This window comes from Malania oleifera, chromosome 5, assembly GCF_029873635.1.
Source record: "Malania oleifera isolate guangnan ecotype guangnan chromosome 5, ASM2987363v1, whole genome shotgun sequence".
In the NCBI taxonomy this organism is placed as follows: Eukaryota; Viridiplantae; Streptophyta; class Magnoliopsida; order Santalales; family Ximeniaceae; genus Malania; species Malania oleifera.
This window is the reverse complement of record NC_080421.1, coordinates 8,163,236-8,188,599: the sequence shown is the minus strand read 5'-3', so window position 1 is coordinate 8,188,599 and position 25,364 is coordinate 8,163,236. Positions and strand designations below refer to the sequence as shown.

General features: G+C 35.4%; 1 protein-coding gene across 3 annotated transcripts in view; it reads left to right on the top strand.

Annotated features, from left to right (window-relative positions):
• Positions 1 to 25,102, top strand: part of LOC131156470 (uncharacterized) — a 35,921-nt gene extending 10,819 nt beyond the window's left edge. For 2 of the 3 annotated variants that reach the window (XM_058110175.1, XM_058110176.1), the window contains 15 exons: positions 7,720 to 7,850; positions 7,982 to 8,077; positions 8,176 to 8,254; positions 9,570 to 9,703; positions 11,423 to 11,562; positions 11,831 to 11,881; positions 11,969 to 12,051; positions 12,137 to 12,191; positions 12,305 to 12,419; positions 21,915 to 22,434; positions 22,529 to 22,742; positions 22,851 to 22,921; positions 23,344 to 23,512; positions 23,624 to 23,753; positions 24,050 to 25,102. In XM_058110175.1, coding sequence (XP_057966158.1) covers positions 7,720 to 7,850; positions 7,982 to 8,077; positions 8,176 to 8,254; positions 9,570 to 9,703; positions 11,423 to 11,562; positions 11,831 to 11,881; positions 11,969 to 12,051; positions 12,137 to 12,191; positions 12,305 to 12,419; positions 21,915 to 22,434; positions 22,529 to 22,742; positions 22,851 to 22,921; positions 23,344 to 23,512; positions 23,624 to 23,753; positions 24,050 to 24,915 — 2,854 coding nt within the window. In that variant the 3' untranslated portion in view covers positions 24,916 to 25,102. The remainder of the gene's footprint in view (positions 1 to 7,719; positions 7,851 to 7,981; positions 8,078 to 8,175; positions 8,255 to 9,569; positions 9,704 to 11,422; positions 11,563 to 11,830; positions 11,882 to 11,968; positions 12,052 to 12,136; positions 12,192 to 12,304; positions 12,420 to 21,914; positions 22,435 to 22,528; positions 22,743 to 22,850; positions 22,922 to 23,343; positions 23,513 to 23,623; positions 23,754 to 24,049) is intronic. The other variant, XM_058110177.1, reaches the window with a different exon arrangement.
• The last annotated feature ends 262 nt before the right edge of the window (positions 25,103 to 25,364 follow it).

The window sequence follows — 25,364 nt, the reverse complement described above, 5'->3', positions numbered from 1 at the left end:
TAACAAGAAAGAGAGGGGGTGGGGGGTGGGTGGGAAGTCAGTTTTGTGAGTCTTAGAAGAATGATTAACAGCTTTTGTGCCTTTGGCCTGAGAGTCATTGATTTCTGCTGCCTGTAACATCCGACTGTCAACTCCTTGGAGTTACCGTTGCCATGGGGAATTTGAATAACATGTCACAGAGAGGGATTGAGAGTTGTTACTGGAGAGGAAGAGATAGAGGGGGGAGAGTGGGAGTCGGAGAGACAATGAGCAACATAACTTCCTCATTTTTCTTTTTTTATTTATTGTTTTTTAAATTTTATGACTTTATGGAAACAAAAAAGGAGGGGAGGCCAACAAAAGGACAGAAAACAAAAAACAAAAGAGGGGGGGAATGAAGGTAGCTGATATATTTTTTGAAAATTGCAGAGTGTTTTGGGAAATTAAGTCTGGTTCCTACTTGGTTTAGTTTTGATTTTGATAAATTACTCCTTGAGATGTTTCTTCAAAACTCTGTAATATATTGATTGATTGTTTTTTAAAAAAATTCAACTTTAATTTTGAGTTAATATCAATGTTACGAGTAGAAGAATTACATATTAATTTGATGAAAAGGAACAGAAAAAATTCGTACAGATTAACTTAAGAATGATAATATAGATTTAGGCCATGTTTGTATAATACAAAAATCATAAACAATTATTCTGAAAAAGAAGAACTCATATCTGTTGATGTTTAGTTTAATGATGTATGGGTTGCCATGTTATTGTCACCTGTTTGCCATGTGGACATTTAGGTGTCAAACTTAAAATCTGTTTTGAGTTTTTCAATGACATGAAGAGGGCATTGGAAAGTGGCATCTTGGTTGGACCGAAGAAGGAAAAAAAGGGTCATGCACTTGCTTTGATCATGCATTATAAGCTGTGACTTTGTTTGATCATGCATTATGAATGATATAATGTTGCTACTTGCTACACGTGAAAGAGAATTTAAATTGTTAAAGAGGGCTGTCTAAGGGGTTGGAGTGTATGTGGAAGGGCAAGGGCATGGTCTGTTTAAAGTTTATGTTGAATCAACTGAGAATTTCTTTCTCCTCTCTTTAGTGTCTTCAGTTTTTTATATTGTTTACCTTGTTCTTTCTTGCTCCTTATCTCCATCCTTGTAGCACTTCATCTATGCTTCTCTAGTTCTATGCTTTCTAGATCCATATACCAGAACAAATTGGTGTTAGGTTGTACATATCCAAATTTGTATGTTTTGAAGAGAATTTATTGAAAAGGCATCAAGGGGATGCTGTCCCATAATGCAGAAAATCAACCACCCTGAAGGGTGTCACAAAAATCAAAGATTACATTGTAATCGTATGCTAGCTAGTAACCGTAGTAAACTCCTGCTCTTTGCTCATCTGGAGTGCTGAGGTTGAGTTATAAAACACTCTCCTCTTCCTCTCTTTCAAAATGCACCAGAAAATTGCGAGGGGAATGAGAGACAGCCTTGCCTTTCTATTCTTTTTTGATGTCTGAATCCCTTTTGAGGCCAAGAGTTCCCCTCCCACAGAGTTGGTGATGGCCCACCGTTCTCCGATCAAATTCAGATCCATATTCCAAAGATTCCTTGTCCAAGGCAATGAAGGAGGATGTGCTCAACAGATTCTGCATCTGTTGGCGATGGACGGCCCCCTTCTCTGCAAGTTTTCCAATGTCAAGATCTTGCCATGTGTTGCCTGCTAGGCAAGAAAGGCAACTTTGTGGGGTAGCTGTCTTCCAAATCTTTGTCTGAGGGAAATTATGAATGTTAACTCCAAAGGAAAAAGTTTCCTGTAGAAGGTTCTAACAGTGAAAACTCCTCTTCTTATCTAAGGTCGGAAATGGGTGATTTTTGCTAATTTGGTGCTGAGTTGTAAAGATAGCTGTAAGCTGGTGGAGTTCCAAGTCCTCCACATTTCTAAGGAAGGGGATGATCCAAAAGAGCACCTGATCTGAGGTTTGGAGGTGCTGGCTGATGCAGGCATCTTTATCACAGGCCAGGTTGTAAATGGTTGGAAATAAGACACAAAGGGCCTCCTAGTCGCGCCACACATCATGCCAAAAATAAATGTTGTCCCCATTCTCCACATGGGATTTAATACGAGACAAAAAAACATTCAAGCCTTTCCTGATGAAATTCCACATCCCAACACAGTGTCGTCCTCTGCTAGCCTGGGTTATCCAATCATTATGAAGTTTTAATTGAAAAAAGTGGGATCCACAAAGTTTAAATAAAATGCCAGTTTCCTACATGAACCCATGATATTTTTGAAAAATTTAAAAATGAAAATCTCCTCCCATGCCGCTTTCTTGATTTCCTACACCCAGGCTGCATTTTTCTTATTTTTATATTTTGCACAAAATTTGAAACCAGCAAATCTTATGGTCAAATTCAAATCCGTCATGCTAAACAGGGATCTTGCAAGCTGAAGTATAAAAGCTAGCTTGATCATCATGCTGGTCTGCTGCTATCGTTGTTTATGTGTACAAAGTCATTATTTTTCAAAAAATGAGTTTCTAATCAATATTATGTATCCAGGTTAACATATGTTTCATTTGTTTAACAATATTTAAGTCAAAATAGAGCATTCATGACTAGTGAGAATAATAATAAGTTTGAAAATATGAAAATGAGAATAAGTAGGAGCTTATGTGAGTTCTTTTTTTTTTGCCTGTAGCTGATGCCTGATGCATATTGTTGGATGCATGAAAATGAATTAGAAATTGTTGAAACCCAAAATATATTAGGCAGCTCAAATGAGATTGTTCTATTTTTCATTTTGTGTTGTGTTTCACGTTTGGAACTACTAAAATGTTAGGTAATTGTTTTGCCTGTGTGGCAGCATGGGGACTAATCTTGAAATATATTTCATATTAGTGACATCTGCGAGTGTTATAAATTTTACACTCCTACTTCCAACACCTATTGCAATGAAATGAACTCGTTTTTCCTTTCGAGCTGGATGGTTTCTTTTCTCTGTAACCATGTGAGGGGTCTGGGGAAAAGAAAACAATATGCTGATACAAATATAAAAACCTTTTGGTTATTTTCAATCTCTGATTTATACTGCATTTTTCATGTATTATAATTTAGACAATTTTGGTAATGTTGGCTTCTGTCTGTTGGACCGCTGGTAGCTGGCTGCTGGGTGTGTCTGTGTTTGTTATGCCTGAGTCTAGTGCATATTTATTTTATTTTTCATAAAAGAAGCTTCATTAAGAAGAGAAGAAGCACAATAAAGAGGGTAAGTTATCTTCTTTAGGCAGGGAAATAGAAAACGAAAAACACAAATTATTGAAGTAAAGGCATTCAATCTCTTTGCAAGTCAATCAAGGGCACTTCTCTAACCGCTAGAGGCTGAACACCAAAGAGAAGCAAGGAAAATTATTCCTCCCATAGAAGATCAACATACAAAGCTTGACCTTAAAAAATCCTTGCATTACAATTCAACCAAATACTCCAACAACAAACTAAGCCTAAGTCCCACTAGGTGGGATTGGCTACATGAATCCTTTTCCACCGATATACATGATTGTGGCAATTTCATCCAATAACTTAAGAGCTACTAGATCCTTATTCATTATCTTATTCCAAGTTATTTTTGGTTTACCCTTCCCCTTCTACAAGCACAATAACCTCCTCATTGGTGCACTATTTGGCCTATGCTGCAGATGTTCAAATAATTTGATATGCCATTCCCATATAGATGCTATCCCTAACCTGTTTATTCCTTAATTTATCTTTTGACGTTATACCATTCATCCATCTTAGCATTCTCATTTAAGAAACATTTACTTTTTGGTTATGTTGTTTCTTAGTTGCCCAACATTTCGATCCATATGCCATAGCTGGTCTTATGATTGTTTTGTAAAACGTCCTTTTAATTTTAATGGTATTCTAGGGTCACACAACACGCCTGAAGCTCTTCTCCATTTTACACACCTTGCTTTAACATGTATAACACCTTTTTGATTTCTGCTTCAACATGCATAACAGATCCAAGATATGAAAGTTAGTAGTGCTATTAAGTTCTTGACCATCATCAAGTTTAATATTTTTTTAAATATTCCTTCTATCACTGAAATTACATTTCATATATTTTGTCATATTCTACTTATCCTAAAACCTCTAGATTTGAAAGCTTCTCTACATACGTCTAACTGAAATTCTACCCCACCCTTAGTTTCATCAATCAAATCAATATTATTTGTAAACAACATATGCAATGGGACCTCATTTTGGGTAATCAAGTAAGTTCATCCATCACCAGTGCAAAAAAGATAAAGGCTCAAAGTAGATCCTTGAAGTATACTTATTGTGATTGGATATTCTCTAGACTCTCCACCTATAGCCCTAATACCAATCATTACTCTATTGTTCATATAGTTAATGATACCAGTATACCTACTACAACTCCCTTTTTCTCTAAAACCCACCATAGAACTTTCCTAGGTACCACTTTTTCAAAGTCAATAAAAACCATACGGAGGTCCCTCATCTTTTACTAAACTTTTTCATTTATCTTCTTAAAATATAGCTTTTGTGGTCAATCTCCTAGACATAAAATCAAATTGTTTTTTTGAGACCCCTGTTTCTAGTCTTAGTCTTTGTTCAATTACCCTTTCTCCACAATTTCATTGTATGATCCATAAGTTTAATTCCATGATAGTTATTACAATTTTGAATATATCTTTTATTTTTGTATTTAGGTATTAATGTGCTTTTCCTCCATTCATTTGGCATTTTCTTAGTTTTTATAATTGTGTTAAATAAATTAGTTAAACGATATACTCTGTTATCACCTAGATATTTGCAAACTTCAATTAGGATGTCATCCAACCCTACAAATTTTCCATTTTTCATTTTTTTAATGCACACTTAACTTCATTGACTCTAATTTTGTGAATAAATCTCAAATATTTTTGCTTTTTCCTCATTTATCTATTCTAAGGTTAAACCTTCTACTTTATTTTCATTAAACAACTTATTAAAGTACTTCTCCATCTTTCTTTTTTGTCTTCTTCTTTAACAAAGATACTTTCATCCTCCTTTTTTTAAAAAGATTTTACGCTACCTAAGTCCTTGCTCTTCGTTTCTCTAGCTTTAGCAAGTTTAAATGTCTCAATCTAGTATATAAATTATTATATGCTCTGTTTTTAGCTTCACTAAGGTTTTTTTTTTGCATCTTTCCGTGTCTTTTTTATACTTTTCTAACATGTTTCTATAGTTTTGCATGTTCTATACCAAATTATTTTGTCCTCATGGCTTTTTGGACATCTTGATCCCACAACGAACTTACTTTACGGGCCAAGAATCTTCCTCTATATTCACCTAAAATCTCTTTTTCTATCTTTTTATTATTATTATTATTATTATTTATTTATTTATTTAATTATTTATTTTAATTTTTTTTAATAGAGCTAGCTATCCTACACCAAAGAGTCTTAGCATTTATACTATCCCCCTCTTTAATCATTTTATTTTTAAATTTTATTCTATTTTTTTCCTTTAGGTTCCACTACTGACTTCTCTTGCATTGATTAATGTAACCCTTTCTTTTGCATTTTTTCATACATATCTAATACTATAACTCTATGTTGTGTAGTTAAACTTTCAATTGGGACAACTTTAAAATTCTTACTTGCTAAATGATCTGTTCTCCTAGTTTAGAAAAAATCTGTTTGACTTCTTGAATGTTATTAAGTGTTCTTCTCTCTTCTTAAAGTGTGTATTCATTGTAATAAGGTTGTGTGAGATAACGAAGTCTAAGATCATATTTAGACTCATTTTTTCTTTTTTCTTTTTTTCCATATCGATGCCCTCCATGTATCCTCTCATGACTTTTATTGGCCTTTCCAGTGTGTCCATTTAGATCAACTCCTATGAATATTCTCTCAGTCCTTGATATCCTTTGTATAATACTATCCAATCTTTTCAAAATTGTCTTTTAAGGTTTTTTGCTAGCCTATTTGAGGAGCATAAGCACTAATGACATTAATTATCTCTTGACCTAAGACTATCTTGATTTTTATGATTCTATCCTTGACTCTTTTAACATTTACAACACTCTTTCAAGTCTTTGCTTACAATGATTCCTGCCCCATTCTTATGTTTTCTTTTAAAGCGTACCAAAGTTTAAATCCTAATTTTTAAATTCCTCTAGCTATCTCCCCTACACACTTAGTTTATTGAAGGCAAATTATGTTAATTTTTGTTTGATCATTGTCTTAACTATCTCCATGCTTTTACCTTGTAAATGTACCTATATTCTACATTGCTAATCTAACTCTAGTCTCTTGAACTAACTTCTTTACCTGCCTACGTCCACAATAATGCCTGAACCCTCACATATTTAACACCGTACCCAAGCCCCGACATGGCATGTCGCTTCAGAGCAATGGCATAGCCCACCCTTGCCCATTTTTCACTACATTTGGGTGGTATAATTGCAACACGTCGCTTGTAATGGATGCCCCAAAGTATAATCGGTAAGGATCCATATCATGGAGATCTTATAAGTTTTATACTGGTTGTTAGCTACCTAATGCGACCCTCCTCCTTTACTTGGGCTTGGGACCGGGTTTGTGTGAAAAGATTTAGGACATTTAGTGCATCATGGGCAGAGTTAATCCAACCAAATACACTAATGAACCAAAAACAGCACAATGCCAAAGAACTGTGCCCTATTTGCTTCTTTTTAGGCACATGCTTTTGGGGTTTTGTTGCTGTCTGATATTCAAAGAGATTAGAAGGTTGCACTGAGAGATCCAATGAGAAAAAAAATGCAAAAAGAAGATTTTTTTTTTTTTTTAACAGTTTGTGGAATGGAAGCTCTGCCCTTTGGTTTTCCCCCGAAAATAACCTATTTTTTTTGAACTTATTTTTAAAGAACTCAAAAAAATGAGAAAATTGAAAAAGAAGCATTTTCGAACTAGAAAATTGAAAAAGAAGCATTTTCGAGTTCAAAAGGTTTTCAAAGAAAGAACAAAATGTTTCTAAAGGTCTAAAAAGAAACAAAAAAATGGATTATCAAAAGCATTTTAAGAAAGAACAATAAGAAAAACCTTTCAAAAGGAAACCCAATTCTATCATTTGGGTTGAGAGAAGTATATGAATAAGGTGAAACTAAGAAAGGAAAAGATTCTGTAATCGGTAATTGGATAATTTATGAATTTTCCATTCAAAATTGTCCATGGATTGGAAAAAGTATCTACTGACAGAGAAAAAAATAAAGGAAAGATCTGACTGATAAAACAAAAACAATCAGAAATCAAATAGAAATAATTATAAAAGACAAGAAAAAGGGATTTCTAACTCCAGAGATAAAGATTAGTCTTGACAACAATTTTATTTCACCCTTAAAGGAGGATCCTCCTTTTCTTGTAATTTTTTTTTCCTAATGAAATTGTTTTGTTATCTAAAATTTTTTTTTTTACCTCCTTCAAATTCCCTGCTAGTCTGAAGGAAATACCCCTCCACATAATAAGGACTCATCCACTGAGTGCCAAGGATTGTGCACTGCAAATATGAGAATGAATGCATGTCTAGTTACGTGTGAAATATTAGAGCTTGATACTTACATGGAGAGTTATGTTCTCTCTACTTTGTTTAGCCCTTGTATTATTTGCATTGTATTTCTTTTTCACTTATACCTTAAAAGGAAAAAAATGCCCTTTGATTTTACTGGTACCATGTATTGACATCCACTTGTAGTGCTGTTACGGAAGATGCAAACCGTGCTATTGAGCTGAAAAATAGTTCAAGTGTTGGAGGTCGGAAAATTGGAGTTAAACATGCAATGCATCGTATGCCCCTTGAGCAGCGTCGGTCAAAGGCAAATCAAGGTTAATATATGAATCAATTCAGTTTTGAAAGCTTTCCATGCTTTTCTGTTTGGTTTAACACAGAACATACGGACACATATTGACATTGTTACCAAATACTATTGCCCTATACAACTCACCCTATTTGATAGTTAACTCAGATGATAACACGAAGACGAAAAATGGTAAGGAAAGCTCTGCTTCTGGGGTAAACAAGCATGGGCCAGATCCAAGCTTGCACAAAATAGGTAGCCAACATTTGCATTTCCTTCAATTATGATCTGCATCTTTTTATGTTCCAAGAAAAATTCAGCTATTTTCAGTTGATATTCTATAAAATACGTAGAAAAACAGCCGGAACCTCGAAAAGCCATGATACTTCGCAGTGATCTAGCTGACAAAGAGAATTGCTCAGAAAAGCAAAGGTGCTTCACTCTACTTTCAGTCATGAGAAATTTGGCTATGAATTATAAGTTCACTTAGTTTATATAATTATTTCTATTATCTTTCATATTTCATATTTTTGTACTTTTCAGAATTGCTTGAATTTATATGTTTGCAAAAGTAATAGTACTACAGAAAATAGTCAAATAATTTTTCATAGGAATATTCTAAGCACTAGCAATTTCTGCTAGGGATATCAAAGGCAGGGACCCTGCCCTGCATACAGACAGAGCCCCTGTCTTGGCACACCATCTGCATTGGGTGCAATTTTACCAACCCATGTCCAGCTCATTGTTAAAGAATAATACCTGCATCTGCCCCTACTAGAATTAGAAAGCATCTACTCTTTGGCTCAATGGCAATGGCTTGTAATGAATTCCAAAATTTGACAAGCATAATAGCTCACAACAAATTTAAGAAAAATTTGAAAATACCAAAACACCATGTTTGGTAACGTGGATTTCAGCTGCGCAGGCCGGTTCAAAACTTGTGGGGTTCTTGCGAGACTGACAGCCCTTATTTCTGCTTTAAATTATTGAATATGGACTAAATCTTCCATGTTTATCTTTTCTTGTTTCCTTATTTGGATCCTCACTGGATATTTCTGAAAATCCTAACATGGGCAAAAACAAAAAAGTCAAAAAAATTCAAAGAATTCATAATTGACCGATTCAATTGTATGCATTAAAGTAGTACCATGCCTTTTCAAAAAAAAGTGGCCACTTATTTCAAAACAAAAGAACATTTAGAAGATAGAATGGTAAAATGATGGTGAAAATTAAGCAAATTAAACGAGTTGAAATAGCATCATGGCTTGCATCTATAGGGGCTTCCTGTTTGCTGCTTTGATGCAATAGTTTCAAATATTATATTGAATTATGTATGCATTTTTGCTGGGCTGTCAGATCAGGAAACCATAATGCACAAATGGTCTTCAAGACTGGAATAAAATGCATGTTTTTGTGGTGTTGTGGGAGTTATGGCTGATATAGTCATCGGTCCACTCCACATCTACGAGTGGTCTGTTTTTGGGTGGGAAAGGGGCAGTCTAGGTAGCCAACTCATGGCTTGAGAGGCTTTAATCATATATTGCTCTGTAATTTGTTTGAAGTAGTATTTTGATGTTTTTTTTCCCCTTTATTTTTCCAATCAATCGATCTTTGCTAATGCTAAATTTGTTTGCACATTTTTCTTGAAGTGCCAATTTTTTTCTAGTTCTTTATCTTGTAAGATCTTAATAGGACCAGTTTTTCAAACACTGATCTCATGATATATAATTTTGTTAATGTTATAAAGGGTTGCTAGGACCGTCATATTTGGTGGTCTTCTTAATGCTGATATGGCAGAGAATGTTCACCATCAGGCTAGGGAGATTGGCCCTGTTTGTTCTATAACTTATCCTCTTCCAAAACATGACCTTGAATCCCATGGTAAGAATTCTCTCTCTCTCTCTCTCTCATATTAGTGTTTATTTATTATATATTTAATTTTTGAATTACTTTATTTTTTTTTCTTTTTTGAATTTGAATTACTACTTAATTGATGGAATGTGGTGTGCTTCTTCTTCTTCTTTTTCTACTTCGAGTTTTACCAGTTGCATTTGTACATTGTATGGAAGAAGCTACTGCTGCCCAAAGTTTCAACCCAATATTTTGGTGTTATAATCACTTATAAAACAATGATTACACTTTCTCTTCCTCTTAATTACCAAAAAATCCTAGTTTCAAGGACTGAATATATGCTGGGTGGGTGTGGCTTGAGGGTGATTTATTGAGTTGAAGTTCTTCCTGGGACACTGTTAAAATGCATGCCGTATCAAACTCTGACACTGTTTAAATGTACATGGTATCAAACTTGTAAAGGTTCTGTTGTAACTGGACAGATTTCTTCAGCTTTATGACTTCGATTAGTCTCTTTTATTTTTTGTTTAGGGCCTGTTTGATAATTTTTTAGTGCATAAAGATGAATATATCTAGTTGTAATCAGTGTGTTTGACATGCTTTGCTGAAAAAAGTGTGTGAAATGGTGAGTCGCAGTTTATTTGAGAATCAATGAATGAAATTTTGTGTTCAGTTGCACTCCGTGTTTTCTGTGCTACAAAGAAAATAGAAATAGTTACAAACACTTTCAACTAGAAATCACTATTTAAAAAGAAAAGAAAAACTCAATTTCAGAACCAAGAGAGGAGAAGTGGCTTCTATTCTTGGACTGAAACTTTATGGTAGAACCTCTTGGATATTTTAAAGTACTAAATGCCAACATTATATTGAAAATCCTCTTGGATGGCTTTGACTGAGCTTTGTCTAATATGGGTTTTCATTCAAAGGACTAAACTTTTCTTTAAAAAAATTAATTCTGTGAGATTTGCATATATATGATTGCAATAAAGTTGTAATGCAGCCTTGGCACTTGGCTTTGGTGGTTGGTGTTAGCATTTGTCTTAAGAGTTTGATCCTTCCATCAATAAAAAATTAGAGAAAAGGAATTTTTTTTAAAATGCATCACTATTTCTACGGCCTTTTCTGGTGATTCCTTCCTGATGGATAGCTTGGTATGCATTGTTGGGACAACTCATAACAGCTTTCTTGACAATTTGTGGTCAAGAATTGTATTGGAGCTTTGGTTCCTAGTGTTTGTTAGGTTGACTCTTGTGATTTGTTTTTTCCTCACCCATTATGGCAGTTTTGCTTTTTATTTTGCATTTTGTTCCGTTTGTATTATGCACCAATTGAAGTTCAATTTGATCACTCTCCATGTGCTATCAGTTTAAGTTTTGTGTACATTCTTGTGGTTTGCTTGGTCACAATTGCTTAGTGTAAGTTGCCATTAAAGCTAGTATCATTGTTCTTCTGTGTCCATTTCTGTTGCATGTGGATTATTTGTTCTTTGCTGTTTGGATGTTTTCTGTTATAGATTTTAGCATAGATGCTCAACCTTTGAGCTTTTTCCTTTGTCCAATATTATCAAGCTGCTGTATTTTTTTTTCTCAGTAATATGAACAATTCTGACATGCATATTTGAATAGAGGTTTATAATTGTTTAACTGTCAAAAAAATGGTTTTGGAGTTGAAATGTCTCCAACAAACCTGAAGTCCAGAACTATATTATGTACTCTTAAGACTCATTTGAAGACTTGGACATTTTTCCAGGTCTGGCTCGAGATGGATGCAAGGAGGATGCTTCGGCTGTCCTTTATACAAGTGTTAAATCAGCATGTGCATCTGTTGCAATGTTACACCAAAAAGAGATAAAAGGGGGATTTGTTTGGGCACGTCAATTAGGTGGGGAGGTAAAGTAATGTACAAAAGCTTACTACATTTGGGAAGTAGCTGCGTTGTTCAGATTTATATATTGATTAATATTTCATTCTGAATGGATGCATTGACTAATTTCATGTTTTGTTTGCTGTTTCATTATGGTTTGAGTACGTTGTGCTACTTTCTAAGTTGTTGCATCTAAGTTTGAAAATCCGTGGTGCACAAGGAGTCAAATATATTTGATTTCGCAATTGAATTCTTGTAAATTCTAAATATTTTTCAAATATTTTTGTGGCCCAGGGATCCAAGACTCAAAAATGGAAACTTATTGTTAGAAATCTTCCTTTCAAGGTTGGATACGGAAGCTGCATTATCAATTCACCTGTTTTCCTGTTTGGGGAAGACATTTCTAATATAGTTTGTTGAATGTCAATGCAGGTAAGAGAAAATGAGATAAAAGATATGTTTTCACCAGCAGGGTTTGTATGGGATGTGTTTATTCCTCAGAAGACTGAGACAGGGTATATTATTTTTTTAGATGTTTTTTGTTTTTTCTCCTGTCAGTGAAATGCTTCTCTTTCTTAATGTTGGTGTGACCTTTTGCAGATTATCCAAGGGTTTTGCTTTTGTTAAATTCACATGCAAACAAGATGCAGAAAATGTATGGTTTACATACCTTATGCCAAGGCCCAAGAGTCGCAGTGTTTTAAGATTTTGTGGGTTATATATTGTTACATATTACTTGATATTTATTTTTGAACCTTTGTTTTTCAGGCTATCCAGAAATTCAATGGTCAAAGATTCAGAAAAAGGACTATTGCTGTTGACTGGGCTGTGCCAAAGAAAATTTATAGTACTGGCTCTAATTCAGTTTTTGCTTCAGAAGAAGGTAAGTGTGGCCCTTTGCCGTATGCCACTCTTTTCTAAAAACACATTTTTAATTTTTGTTTCTTTGAGTTCCTGTTTAAATCAGTCAGATTTGAACATTATGCTTTTAATTTTGGATGATATCAAAAGATAAATCATTCTTTTCGTTTATATTTGATGAAAATAGGATGACTGAGTGATTGACTTCTGGAGAAGTACTTGTGTTGCACCTTTGTTCTTGGCTTATGAAAAGAAATTAACAATAAAGGATATTTAGTGATTGAATCAATGTCCAAGCAGAAGTAATCTTTGGAAAACTGCCTCTGATACTTGTTTTAGACATGGTTTTTCAGTTGTAAGATCTATTTCCAATTGGCAGGGAGAAAAGTCCCAAATATTGCTTACAGAAAGGGTATTCTTAGCATTCTTTATCATAAAACAAGTTCTATATGATGCTTTAACACGTGTTGTGTTTTTCTTTTCTCATTTTTCTCATTTATTTTATTGACAGAGCCCTAAATCTGTTTTTTCCCCTCTTGTTATCCTTTAAAGCTAAATATTCACATTTTTCTCATTTATTTTATTGATTGAATCCTAAATCCACTTTCCCTCATTTTTATTATCCTTTAAAAGAGAATTATTTTGAGTACTATCCCTCTATCACGGAAATTTGATTGATGAATGCTGTTTTGATTATTATTTGTTCCTGTTTAACAGTTTCTTGTATGCTTACAATAGGGAATATGATGATTGCATTGGACGATGATTTGAAACACCACTTTTGGCAGAATTTGCTTTCATTTTCTTAGTGAATATTCTGCTGTAAATGAAGGCTGTTGGTTGGTTCATAATCATTTCTTATGGCATGAAACTTTTGCATTTAAGTGTATCTTCATGGGCAGCAATGATCGGCTCTGTGCCAGCAACAATAAAAAAGTAAAAGGATATATTTGATCTTTGCTTTTATTCTCCATCATAATCATTCGAACCTCCATTCTGCTAATATCTCTCTAATTACATCTTTCTGCTGAGCCTTAATTATGTTAGTGTTTTTTGATGAGTTACTGAGGTCAAGAGAAGGATATCCTGTAATAACACAGATCTGTAAATTTATAATTTACTAGTACATTTACAAGACCCTTTTCTCGTACCTATATTTATGTGTCTGGAAAAGGCTGTCTGTTGCTCGATACTGTCAAGTAGCCATACTGAATGTTGCACTCCAGCATATGTGAGAAATTTTTGATTGTATGAGAATATTGGCAATATTCCTTTTGTAGATTCCTATGATAGTATGATTCTGAGCATCTGGTGAAATTGAAGATAAAACTATTTGGGTGTGCTTGACGGTATTCTGCTCAGAATGCAGCATATTGTTTTAGACTGGTACAAGCAATTTTGCAGCCCTCTATGATTGGTATAGCTTGTGGTCTGGTAGTTTTTTTTTTTAGATGGCTGAAAATATACAATAATTGTATGGTTGATGTTATCTTGTTAATAACTGGAATGAAGGGTTGAGTTGTTATTGTTATTGTTGTTGTTGTTGTTGTGTTTTGTTTTGTTTTGTTTTTGTTTTTGTTTTTTTTTAAAGAATGTTTTTTGTGGTAAATATGATTATATGAACATTGTACGTGGATTTCTGATTGCATTATCAAGTTATATCAACTTCTTTGTTCATTGTCTTGGTTAAGATTTAGGGGCTTTAATATTTCTGATACTTGTTTTTATAATTATTTAAAAAAATTTAAAACTGCTGGTCAAGATGAACGTGTATTGCACTTCAAAATGTTGATGCGTGACAAAACTAAATTTGGGGCAAGTTGAATTCAGTTTAAGCTTTAAGTACATGTCCAATATTTGTGGACAACTGGATATCAAAATCTTAAAATAAAAATCAAATATAAAAAGTGGAAAAAATACTTTTAGTATAAGAAACTAAATTAGAAAAAAAAAAAGAAAAAGTGGATATTGGATAATAAGAATATTTTAAAATTGAATTTATTTTGATTATCTTATAGGTTGGTTTATGGATTGTAGTAAGTTTAATAATTAATTTTGATATTTTTAGTTGCAATTTTAATATTGAGATAATTGGATAAAGATCACGGATGTGATTAGAGTTCATATCGGATTAAATTGCATGCTTATATTATTTCACGGATTGGATGTGAATTAACCAAGTTTGAGAGCCATTGAGGGCACCGATAAAACAAAGTTGAGGATATTTTTGTCTAAACAAATGTTTCAGGGGCTGGATGTGGATTACACCCACTTTGTATCATAGCTAAGGATTATTATGATATTTAATATTATTTTCAATCAAATGATTTACACTTTTTAAAGGATTGTTACAACTATGATATTCGAGTTTGGGAAACAGCCTCACCCATGTGAAGGTAAGGCTGCATACATCATGCCTTCTCTAGCTATCTTATGGGGCTTTGTGCATTGGGTGTTGCTTTTGCGTTTTAAGGATTATTACAACATTTAAGATACAGTTTAAGGGTATTTTCTAATCAAATAATTTATACTACTTATACAGTTATATATTCTACAGAGGTAGATATTGATTTTTCCTAGAATTTACTATGATATGTATCTTAAAAGGGCTTTATTTGATTTGATAACTTCAATCTAGTCAGTAATATGGAGTTCTAATTGGTTTGGGTGGAGTAGATGACAGTTATGTGAGAAATTGTAGGATTATTAATTGTGTACAGTTTGATTAGATTTGCTAGCCTATCAATTTGAATATAGTAAAGGAATTGGGGAGGAGAAGAGGGAGGTAGGTTCTCTTAGCATTATTAATTTTGATAATTTTATTAGGGAGTGTGGGTTAAGAAACTTTCAAATGGATAATGCCTTAATCTCTTGGTCTATGGGTGGGAAGAGAGCATCTGTGAGTCGTTTAGATAGGTTCTTATTTTGTGACAATTGGGAAGATGAATGTCCAAACCCTTGTCAAATCGTTTTGTCAAGGATTATGGCTGATAATTTTCCTATTTTGTTAGGTTCTAGAAAGGTTAAGCTGCGCCTTTTAGATTTGAAAATATATGGTTGGATCATAAGTCCTTTTTCCATTTGTTGAGAGATACTTGGAAAGAGGAGGGTGATAGGGGTTTGGGAGGGTTTTAGGTTTATGAGAGAGCTCAAAACATTGAAATGGTGAAGAAGAAGTAGAATATTGAAGTTTTTGGAGATATTAGAATTAAAAAAGACAGCATTTTGGGAATTTGGAGATGTAGGTTATGGAGGGAAGAAAGGAATTTATTGGTGGAGGAGGAGGTTAAGAGGGTGTGTTTGAAAAATGACTTGGAGCAGGTAATTTTTTGGAAGTGGGGAGTTGGAGGCTGAAGACTAAATATAAGTGGTTTAGGAAGGGTTATTGTAATGCTAGATGCTTTCATTCTTTGGCTATTGGTAAGAGTAGGACTGTTTTTAGGGAGTTGGAGGTGAAGGAGGGAGAGGTTACTTCCAATCCTGTTGTGATAGCTAGTGACCTTATTGATTTTTGTGCAAATCTTTTCTTGATGAAGGTAGGGCAATGATGGGGGTGGGGTTGGAGTGGCATCCTGATCAAAAGTCTTGGTTGGAGAAACGTTTTGAGGAAAGTGAGGTTAGGAAGGTTGTGTTTTTAGGATGGATAGAGATAAGGCTCTAGGTTTTGATGGTTTGAAAATGGCTTTCTGTTTCTTTTCAGGATTGTTGGATGTTATTAATGGATTTAATGAAAATTTGAAGGAATTTTTCTTTAATGGAGTTCCATGTTAGAGTATTAACTCCACTTTCATTACTTTGGTGCCTAAGAAAAATAAGTCTATGAATGTTGCTGATTTTGGCCTATTAGTTTGGTTACCAGTGTGTATAAGATTATTGCAAAGGTGCTTGTGAATAGGAGCTTAGTGATAGGAGATGCAATTTCTTAAGCTCCAAGTGCTTTTTTGGGTGTGTGTGTTTGGCTTTTTTTGGAAGGAAAGGGGGGGGGGGGAGGAAGATGGCATCGGATGCCATTTTGTGGCTAATGAGGTTGTGAAACATGTGAGGAGTTGAGGGAGAGGTGTTGTGTTCAACTTGAATTTTGGCATATGATTGAGTGAATTGGGACTTGTCAAAATAATGATCAAGTTAATTGGAAGAGATTGGGTTCTGGGGAGGAAAGTCTGGGTATAGGTGGATGACTTGGATGAGGGGCTGTTTGTCTTATGTTTCATTCTCTATTGTTATAGAAATGTGGTTCAAGGCTTTGAGGGGTGCAAGGCAAGGAGGTCCATTGTCCTTGTTCTTGTTTGTCTTGATAGTTGATTATTTGAGTAGAATGATTGATAGGGTGGTTGATATGGGGCTTGTGAGACACATTGGTTTGGGTAGTGAGAGGGTCAATGTCTCATCTTCTAATTACATGATCTTCTTCTCAGTAGATCATAGGGTGGCTTCTTTAAATGTGCTTACCATTTTATTGCATTTTGAGTGTATTTCAGGGTTAAAAGTTAATTTTGGGAAGGGTGGGATAGTTGGTATCAATTTGGGCATATAGATAGATCTTTGGCATTGGCTTCTTTAGTGGGGTGTGCTACATTAGATTTGTCTTTGACGTATTTAGGGTTTTTTTTTGGGTAGTACTCCTGGGTCGGTGGGGGATTTTGGGGCTCCTAAGGTGGAGAGGTAGGATTAAGTGTCTAGATGGGTGAAGAGGCACTCTTTTTACTTCAAGTGGTCATCTCACACTTTTTTAAAAAAAAATTTTTGATCAAAAAGAAATTCATTAACAAGAAAGAGAAGAATTAAATCAAGATGGAGGATAAGGGAGCCTCCTAAAGAAATAAAAAAAACCAAAGGGATTACAATAATGCTCCCCTGCAGTTCCTCTGAAGATCTGACAAAAGTAGCCCTGAAAAAACCGAAAAGAATGAGCCCAAAAAGACACACTTATTCATTCTTGTTTTTCTTGCATTACTTTTTTGTCCATTTTTAAAGTTTGTGCGGGAATTCCTAGGTCTATAGAGTGAATAAGGAGCAGCTTCTTTTGGTGTGAGGTAGGGGGAAAAGAAGGATCCTTTGGCAAATTGGGAAGTGGTGTACTGGTGTGTAGGTTTAAAAAGGAGGGAAAGCTGGGTCTATGGAGTTTGATGTTTTTAAAAACATCGTCTTGATGCGTAAATTGTTATGGAGATTTACTTTAGAGGGGAACTTTTTTTGGCATGAGGTAATGAAAAAGTATATTGAACTTACAGTAGAATGGGTGGGGTACTAGTGTGAGGAGACCTTCTTTTGAGTCCTTGGAGATGTATTTCTCAGATCCTCAATTTATTTCCAGTACCAATTTTCTGGTGGGTAATGGGCTTCACATTTGTTTCTGGGAGGACTGATGGGTGGGTCTCTTCGCTCTTGTATATCTTTTCCTCTTCTGGATTGTCTTTCTTTGTTACATAATCTGTTTGTTTTTTTTTTTTAAAAAAAATTCATAATGGGAGTAATTTTCTTGAGATTTACATTTTTGTAAGCTCTAAATAAGAGAGAGGTGGTCCAGCTTGCATATTTGTTGAGATCATTGAAGGGTCCCTATCCTTTCAATAGGGGATGTTAGGTAGTGGAGTTTGGAATCTTTGGGGGATTTTTCTAGTGAATCATTTTTTGAGTTTTTAATCCAGGAAAATTTGTATTTTTATCTATATCATAGTAATTCAAAGGTAAAAGTTTCCTCTAAAATTAAGCCTTTTATTTGGTTGATTGTTCTTAATAGAGTTAACACTAATGATATGTTGCTTTAGGAGGCCTTGAGGCTTTATCCCCTGATGCATGTTTTCTTTGTTTTGATAGTTGTGATTCTGCCTGTCATTTGTTTTCATGTTATTCTTTCTCCTGGAAGGTTTGGAGCAGACTTTGATGTCGTTGGAGAAAGTAGAGTTTGTCTGGCGTTGGTGGAGGATGTGTTGGCCATTTCGGTTTCAGGTTTTGGAAAGAGTAAACACACATCAGTAATTCAGAGATGTGGGTTGCATGCTGTTTGTGGGGTGTTTGGTTGGAAAGGAACACCGTACTTTCAGGGGAAAGAAAACTTCTTAGTCTTTGGTTTGGGATTAAATTTAGTATTTGGCTTCTCTATAGGCTGTGCTGCTGGTTGTTTCAAGGCTTTGTCTTTTCAGGATGTTCCACATGATAGATGTGCTGTTAATTTCTTTTTGTTTTTCTATTATTGTTCTTTTGTTCTTTTTAGGAGTATTTCTTATTCTCTGATCTTGTGCATTCTTTCCCTATTAATATATTTCTTTTTATTTTTTGAAAAAAATAACAAAGATAAAAGAGTTTTGGAATGAATCTGTTCAAGGTCTTGATATTTTTGTGATTTTTGATTAAATGAATGACCTAATGCAAAGATAGGTCTCTTCCTCTATTTATAAAATATATCAAATACATTCTAATGACCATAATACCCTTACTATTCTCAGTATTTAATGTAACACTAACTCACTTAATAATACTTGAAGAATAAAATAACCATTAAAACTCCCCTTCAAGCTGGAGCATAGATATCATATGTTCTTAGCTTGTTACAAATAAATTTAACACAAGCACCCCCAAAGCGCAAACAAATCAGCAAGCTGCATATTGGACTTCACATTAGTAGTAGCAATGAGCTTGTGCACAAGTTTCTCCCGAACAAAATAGCAATCAACTTCAATGTGTTTGTTTGCTCATGAAAGACTAGGTGGGAGATTATGAAGAGCAGCTTGATTATCGTACATCAATTTCATAGTGCGGAAACCCCAATTCTTATAACTTGTTTTTTAATCAAACAAGCTCACATGTAGTGTGAGCCATGCCACTATACTATGATTTAGCACTTGACCAGGACTCTAAAGTTTGTTTCCTACTCTTCTAGGAAACCAAATTACCACCAACAAAGATACAGTACCTAGTTGTAGATCTTCTATCTAAAGGTGATTCGAGCCAATTTGCGTCAGTATATCCCTGAATATAAATGTGACCCTGATTTTGATATAAGCGGACCTCTCCTAGATGCACCTTTGAGATATCTCAAGATGCAAATACTGCATCCCAGTGACTTGCCCCTGGGGAATTTAGGAATTGACTCACAACACTTGTTGGGAAAGATATGTCCGGCCGAATGACTGTAAGATAATTCAACTTTCCAACTAGTCTTTGGTATCGTCTGGGATTAGGCAATAAAGTGCACCTATATACAACACTAACTTGCTATTAGGATCCATGGGTGTATCAACCGGTTTGGATCCCAATAGCCTAGTCTCATCTAATAGATCTAGAACATACTTCCTTTGTGACAAAACAATCCCAATACGAGATCTAGATACTTCTATACCCAAGAAGTATTTCAATGGTTCCAAATCTTTGGTTTGAAACTTAGTCTATAGAAAATGTTTGAGGCTCTAAATAGCTTGATCATCATCACCTGTAATTACAATATCATTTGCATACATAATAAGAAGGATACTACCCAACAAAGTATGATGATGAAACACGGATTGGTCCACTGCACACCATCAAAGGCCAAACTCAAGTATGACAACATTGAATCAGCTGAACCATGCGCTGGGAAACTGATTTAAACCATATAATGCCTTCTTGAGCGGACACACTCAGCTTGATTCCCTTGAGCAACAAACCCAAGTGGTTGCTCCTTATAGACCTCCTTCTCAAGATCACCATGCAAGAAGGCATTCTTCATATATAACTAATGTAGGCCAGTGATAATTGGTGGCCAAGGAAATGAACAGACATACCCATATAAGTTTGGTGACCTAGGAAAAAGTGTCGGAATATACCAAACTATACACCTAAGTATACTTCTTGGCAAGAAGACATCCAAACTATACACCTATGCATACTCCTTAGCAAGAAGATGTTCCTTAAGATGAGCCACAAAACTATCAAGATTGACTTTCACAAAATATATATAGCGACAACCGACCACAAATTTTTCAGGAGGAAGAGATACCAATTCCCTAGTATCATTGTCCTATAAAGCATTCATCTCTTTAACCATGACATTCTTTCACCCAGACTGGGCTAAGGCTTCTGAAACATATATAGGAAGGGCAGCAAATGATATGGCAACAAAACAATAATAAGAGGGTGATGAGAAGTTATAGCAAACAAAGTTGGAGATGGGATGTTTTGTACATGTGCATTTTCCTTTTTGCACAGCAATGGAGGATCCACATCATGGGGGATATTATCATCAAATGAGAAAGTCAAAGGCATGGTAGTAGAAGCTCGAGGGGACACTCTTCCTTGGAGCTATTGTCATGAATGCACGTGAAAATTAGGACAATCAAGACGATGAGAAGGACTCAAACTACATCAAGACATAGGCAGATGATTAGGTAAGGACATCAAGCTATAACTTGGAAGATTAGGCAGAGGAAGATCTCATTGAGATCAGAAGTACTTTGGGGCTGAGTGTAGTATGGTGTAGACTCAAAGAAGGTAAGATCTGTATAAACAAAGATGCGATGCATAGTAGGACTATAACAAAGATATCCCTTTTGAGTGTATGAGTAGCCAAGAAAGACGCATTTTATAGCACAAGGATCCAACTTATCTAACCTGGGAGTTAGTTGATGAACAAGGGACACACCTGAATATATGAGGAGTTAGAGAGAGTAGAGGTGAATAGAGGATGCATCCTGTTGATAAGATAGAAGTAGTGAGTACAACATCACTCTAGAATACTTTAGGTACATGCATTTGATAAAGTAAGGTGCGAGTGACTTCAAGGATGTCTATTTTTCCTCTCTACGATCCCATTTTGTTGAGGAGTGTGGGCACAAGATGTTTGATGAACAATACCAAACTGAGTCATATAAGTAGTGAATTGAGTATTGAAATACTCTTTAGCATTATCACTCCAAAGTATTTTAATTGGCAAACCAAATTGAGTCTTTATTTCAGAACAAAAGGCACAAAATATATGAAATAAATCCTAACGATCTTTTATTAAATGTAGTCCGATCATCCCTGAATAATCATCCATAAAGGTTACTAAGTACCGGAAACCCAAATTGGACACAACTCTACTAGCATCCCAAACATCAAAATGGATTAACATGAATGGACTTGCAGCTGGTTTATTAACTCGGGAAGCAAAATGGACGCGATGTTGCTTTCCCTATTGAAAAGACTCACAATCAAGATAGATATAGAACTCAAATCATAGACTAGACGTTTAAACTTTCCAACGAAGGATGACCAATGTGAGAATGAATTTGGAGAGGTGCGGTAGTTGTAGGGTAGGCGATAAAAGGAGATAGTAACTCAAAGTGATAAGTCTAGCAACTTCACGCCCTCTGCCAATCGTGTTCCTCGTCTTCAAATCCTGATTAACCATAGAATTGGGGAAAAATGTTACTGAACAATTCATGGATTTTGGTAATCTTGCTAATTGACGTAAGATTGAAAGAAAATTTGGAATATCTGGTTCAGTAGAAGTCCATGAATTCTCTAGATTTTAACTGATGCATGCTCATGGTTTTCGCAGGCCAGCAGAGTGGTAGTGATGAGGAAGATGATGGTAGCAGCGATGGTTTGGAGGACGATGTGTCAGATATCAACGAGAAACATCAACTCCCTCATGAGGTTTCTATTGCTCCTGGTGACACTGATATGCCAGAGGATGAAGTTATGCCCACTGAAGTTGATTTTGATGATGAAGCAAACATGACCAGAAAAGTTCTTAAGAACTTGCTCACATCCTCTGCAAAGAGGGCTTACTCTGTTGATGATTCCAAGATAGATGAAACTCTGAATGATGATGAACCTGTTGGTGTAAACAGCATTATTTCTGACAAGTCTGGAAAGTTATCAGATGTAACCATGAGTGGAAAGTCCAGCAAAGGCAAACTGAACAGTGCTGAACTTAGGGAGAAAGAAGATGATTTGCAGAGAACAATTTTCATAAGCAACCTTCCTTTTGATATCAGCAATGAAGAAGTGAAACAAAGGTTTTCTGGATATGGGGAAGTGCAATCTTTTCTCCCAGTGCTTCATCAAGTCACCAAGTATGAATTTTATTTGGTTTTGCATGCTTCTTTGCCAGTTATCCTTAACTGTAGTAGTATAATTCTATACAATTGCGTTGTGCTTGTGTAACAGGCGGCCAAGAGGAACTGGTTTTCTCAAGTTTAATACAATTGATGCAGCTGATGCTGCAATTTCAGCAGCAAATGCTACAACTGGTGTGGGGATTTTCCTGAAGGGTAGGCAATTGACAGCTTTGAAGGCTTTGGACAAGAAATCAGCCCATGACAAGGAATCAGAGAAGGCCAAAACTAAGGAACATGACCACCGAAACCTTTACCTGGCAAAGGTTAGTTCCAACAACATTGTGCTTGTTGGAGTTTCAGTTGGAATTGTTGTTTCCGTCATTTTTATGGTTTACATTCAGCATGATTTTCTACTTCTGAACTTTCAATAGGAAGGTCTTATTCTCGAGGGGACTCCAGCTGCTGAAGGTGTTTCGGCTAGTGATATGTCAAAGCGCCAAATGTAAGTGTATGATGGTGTATTTAAATTTGGAATGAACAGTGAGAAGCAGTTATCCTCGTACCTGTGGGCTGTGGCCTATTCACAGTGCTGCAGTCTGGATGTATGAAATTGACCATGTAGTGAACACCCTTTCTCTTTTATTTGCTTAAGTTGACCATTTGGCACCTCATTGGACCAATATGGAAGTGGGATAGGTCTACAATGATCATGAGTGGTATTTTTGGGTGCAAACATACCTCAAATGCTTGAGCTTGAAATACATGGGCCATGAAACATGGTTAGCAACAGTTATCTTTTTGAGATACCTATCACTAAGATATTGGCAAAGATCCACAACTTTAGTGTCTTCATTATTGTGTTGCTTTGGTGGGCCCCAAAATCTTTTGCAAGGTTTTCTTATGTGCAGTAGATGCTCTTTGCAGGTTGGAAAAGAAAAAGATGACTAAACTTCAATCTCCGAATTTTCATGTTTCAAGGACTAGGCTTGTAATACACAACCTACCAAAGTCAATAACTGGAAAAGAACTAAAAAAACTTTGCATAGATGCTGTTACATCGCGAGCTACTAGACAAAAACCTGTGATTCGACAGGTCAGCTATGATTATCAATAAAAAGAGAGTGGCATGATGCCACCTAGTTTTAAGTTAAGTTGTACATGACCTGACAGTTCCGAATGTTTGTGGTTGATGTTGTTCATGCAGATAAAATTCTTGGGGTTTTCTAAGAAAATAAAGGATGTTGCAATGAATAAATCACGTGGGATTGCTTTTGTTGAGTTTGCAGAACATCAGCATGCCCTTGTGGCTCTGAGAGTTCTTAACAACAATCCAGGTATTGCATTTCTTTAGTAAATTGTTTTTTTATTTCAGCTACAATATTAGTGTTTGGTAGGTTTTCTTGTACAAAGCAGCAAAACCATTTTACTTCTATTTCGTAAGCTGTTAAAGATGGTTTCACATTGGGAAAAAAACAGACGTCTCTATTCATGTACAATTTATAACTTCTATTTATGAACAATTTATGTCACTGGGAGTTGGAAAATTCGATGACGTTTGCTAGGAAAAAAAAACGAAATTGTATAGTTTTCCTTCAATTTGTACTCAACTGTAGTATGTTGCTGTATGTAGAAACTTTTGGGCCTGAACATCGCCCGATTGTGGAATTTGCTGTTGACAATGTCCAGACGTTGAAGCGACGGGAAGCAAAGCAACAAGCTCTGCAGCAAGGTACTGTTGATGATTCAGAAGATGATTTGCAAAATGATGACACACATACTGCAGATTCCAATCTGATTAAGAAATCAAGAAAAAGAAAATCCAGAGACAATGATAAATCATTTGAGGCTTCCAACTCCAATCACGATGGAGTTGAGAATGAGGCACCAGGAGCTGCAACTGAAGAAGGCAGAGTTTCCAAGAGGAAACAGAATAATCTGGCAAGAGAAAGGATAAACAACTTTTCATCAGTAGGAAAACCAAAAGGCCCAAAACAAAAGATTAAGGATGCTCATGATGATGCAAAGAATGATCTCGGTAGATCTGTGAAAGTTGAAAATAAGGCAACTGATGCCAGTGACTCAAGATTGAGGGAAACCAAAGCGCAATCAAATGTGCAGTTGAAAAAGAGGGTGCTGCAGGAGGATCCAGAACAACAGAAGAATGAGAAAGGTTGGAAGAGAAGGAGTGCTAAAAAGGAAAAAGACCAATTAAATACCCCAACTGATGCTGGTGAGTTGAGGTCAAGGGAAACAAAAGTGCGATCAAATGTGCAGCTGAAAAAGAGAGAGCTGCAGGAGGATCCAGGACAACAGAAGAATGGGAGAAGTTCAAAGAGAAGTGCTAAGAAGGAAAAAGACGCATTTAGGCATGAAATAGCAGATAAGCTTGACATGCTAATTGAACAATATCGATCCAAATTTTCACAGCAGAGTTCTGACAAGAACGATGGCGAAAAGAAAGGTTCCAGACAGCTTCGAAGATGGTTCCAATCATAAATTTATGTGAAACTGGTTTTTGTTCCTTGATAATGTTTGTATTGAAGCAAATTTTGACATTTTTGGGAGCTTGTATGCCATAGTGCAATTTTGATGTTGTGTAGCCTGTTTTCAAACCCTTTCTTACTTACAATATTTAGGGATTTCTGGGCATCTAAATGAATGACAATCTATGCAATATGTATTACTCATATGCCTCATAGTTAGGATATATCTACCTGAGAAATGCCGGGCAATTTCAGTTTATTTTAATTGCTAGTATTAATTAGATGCTTGTTTGGCTTTTGTCTGGTGTTCATAAAAATTGTTTTTGAGTCCAAAAAAATAAAAAATAAAAATGCAAGTCACTATTCATGAATGTTTCAAGAATTGTGATGGGTCGCTACAAAAATGGCATTAAATAAATCTCAATAGACGAATCACACTAAATTAGGGCAAGAGATTTTTGT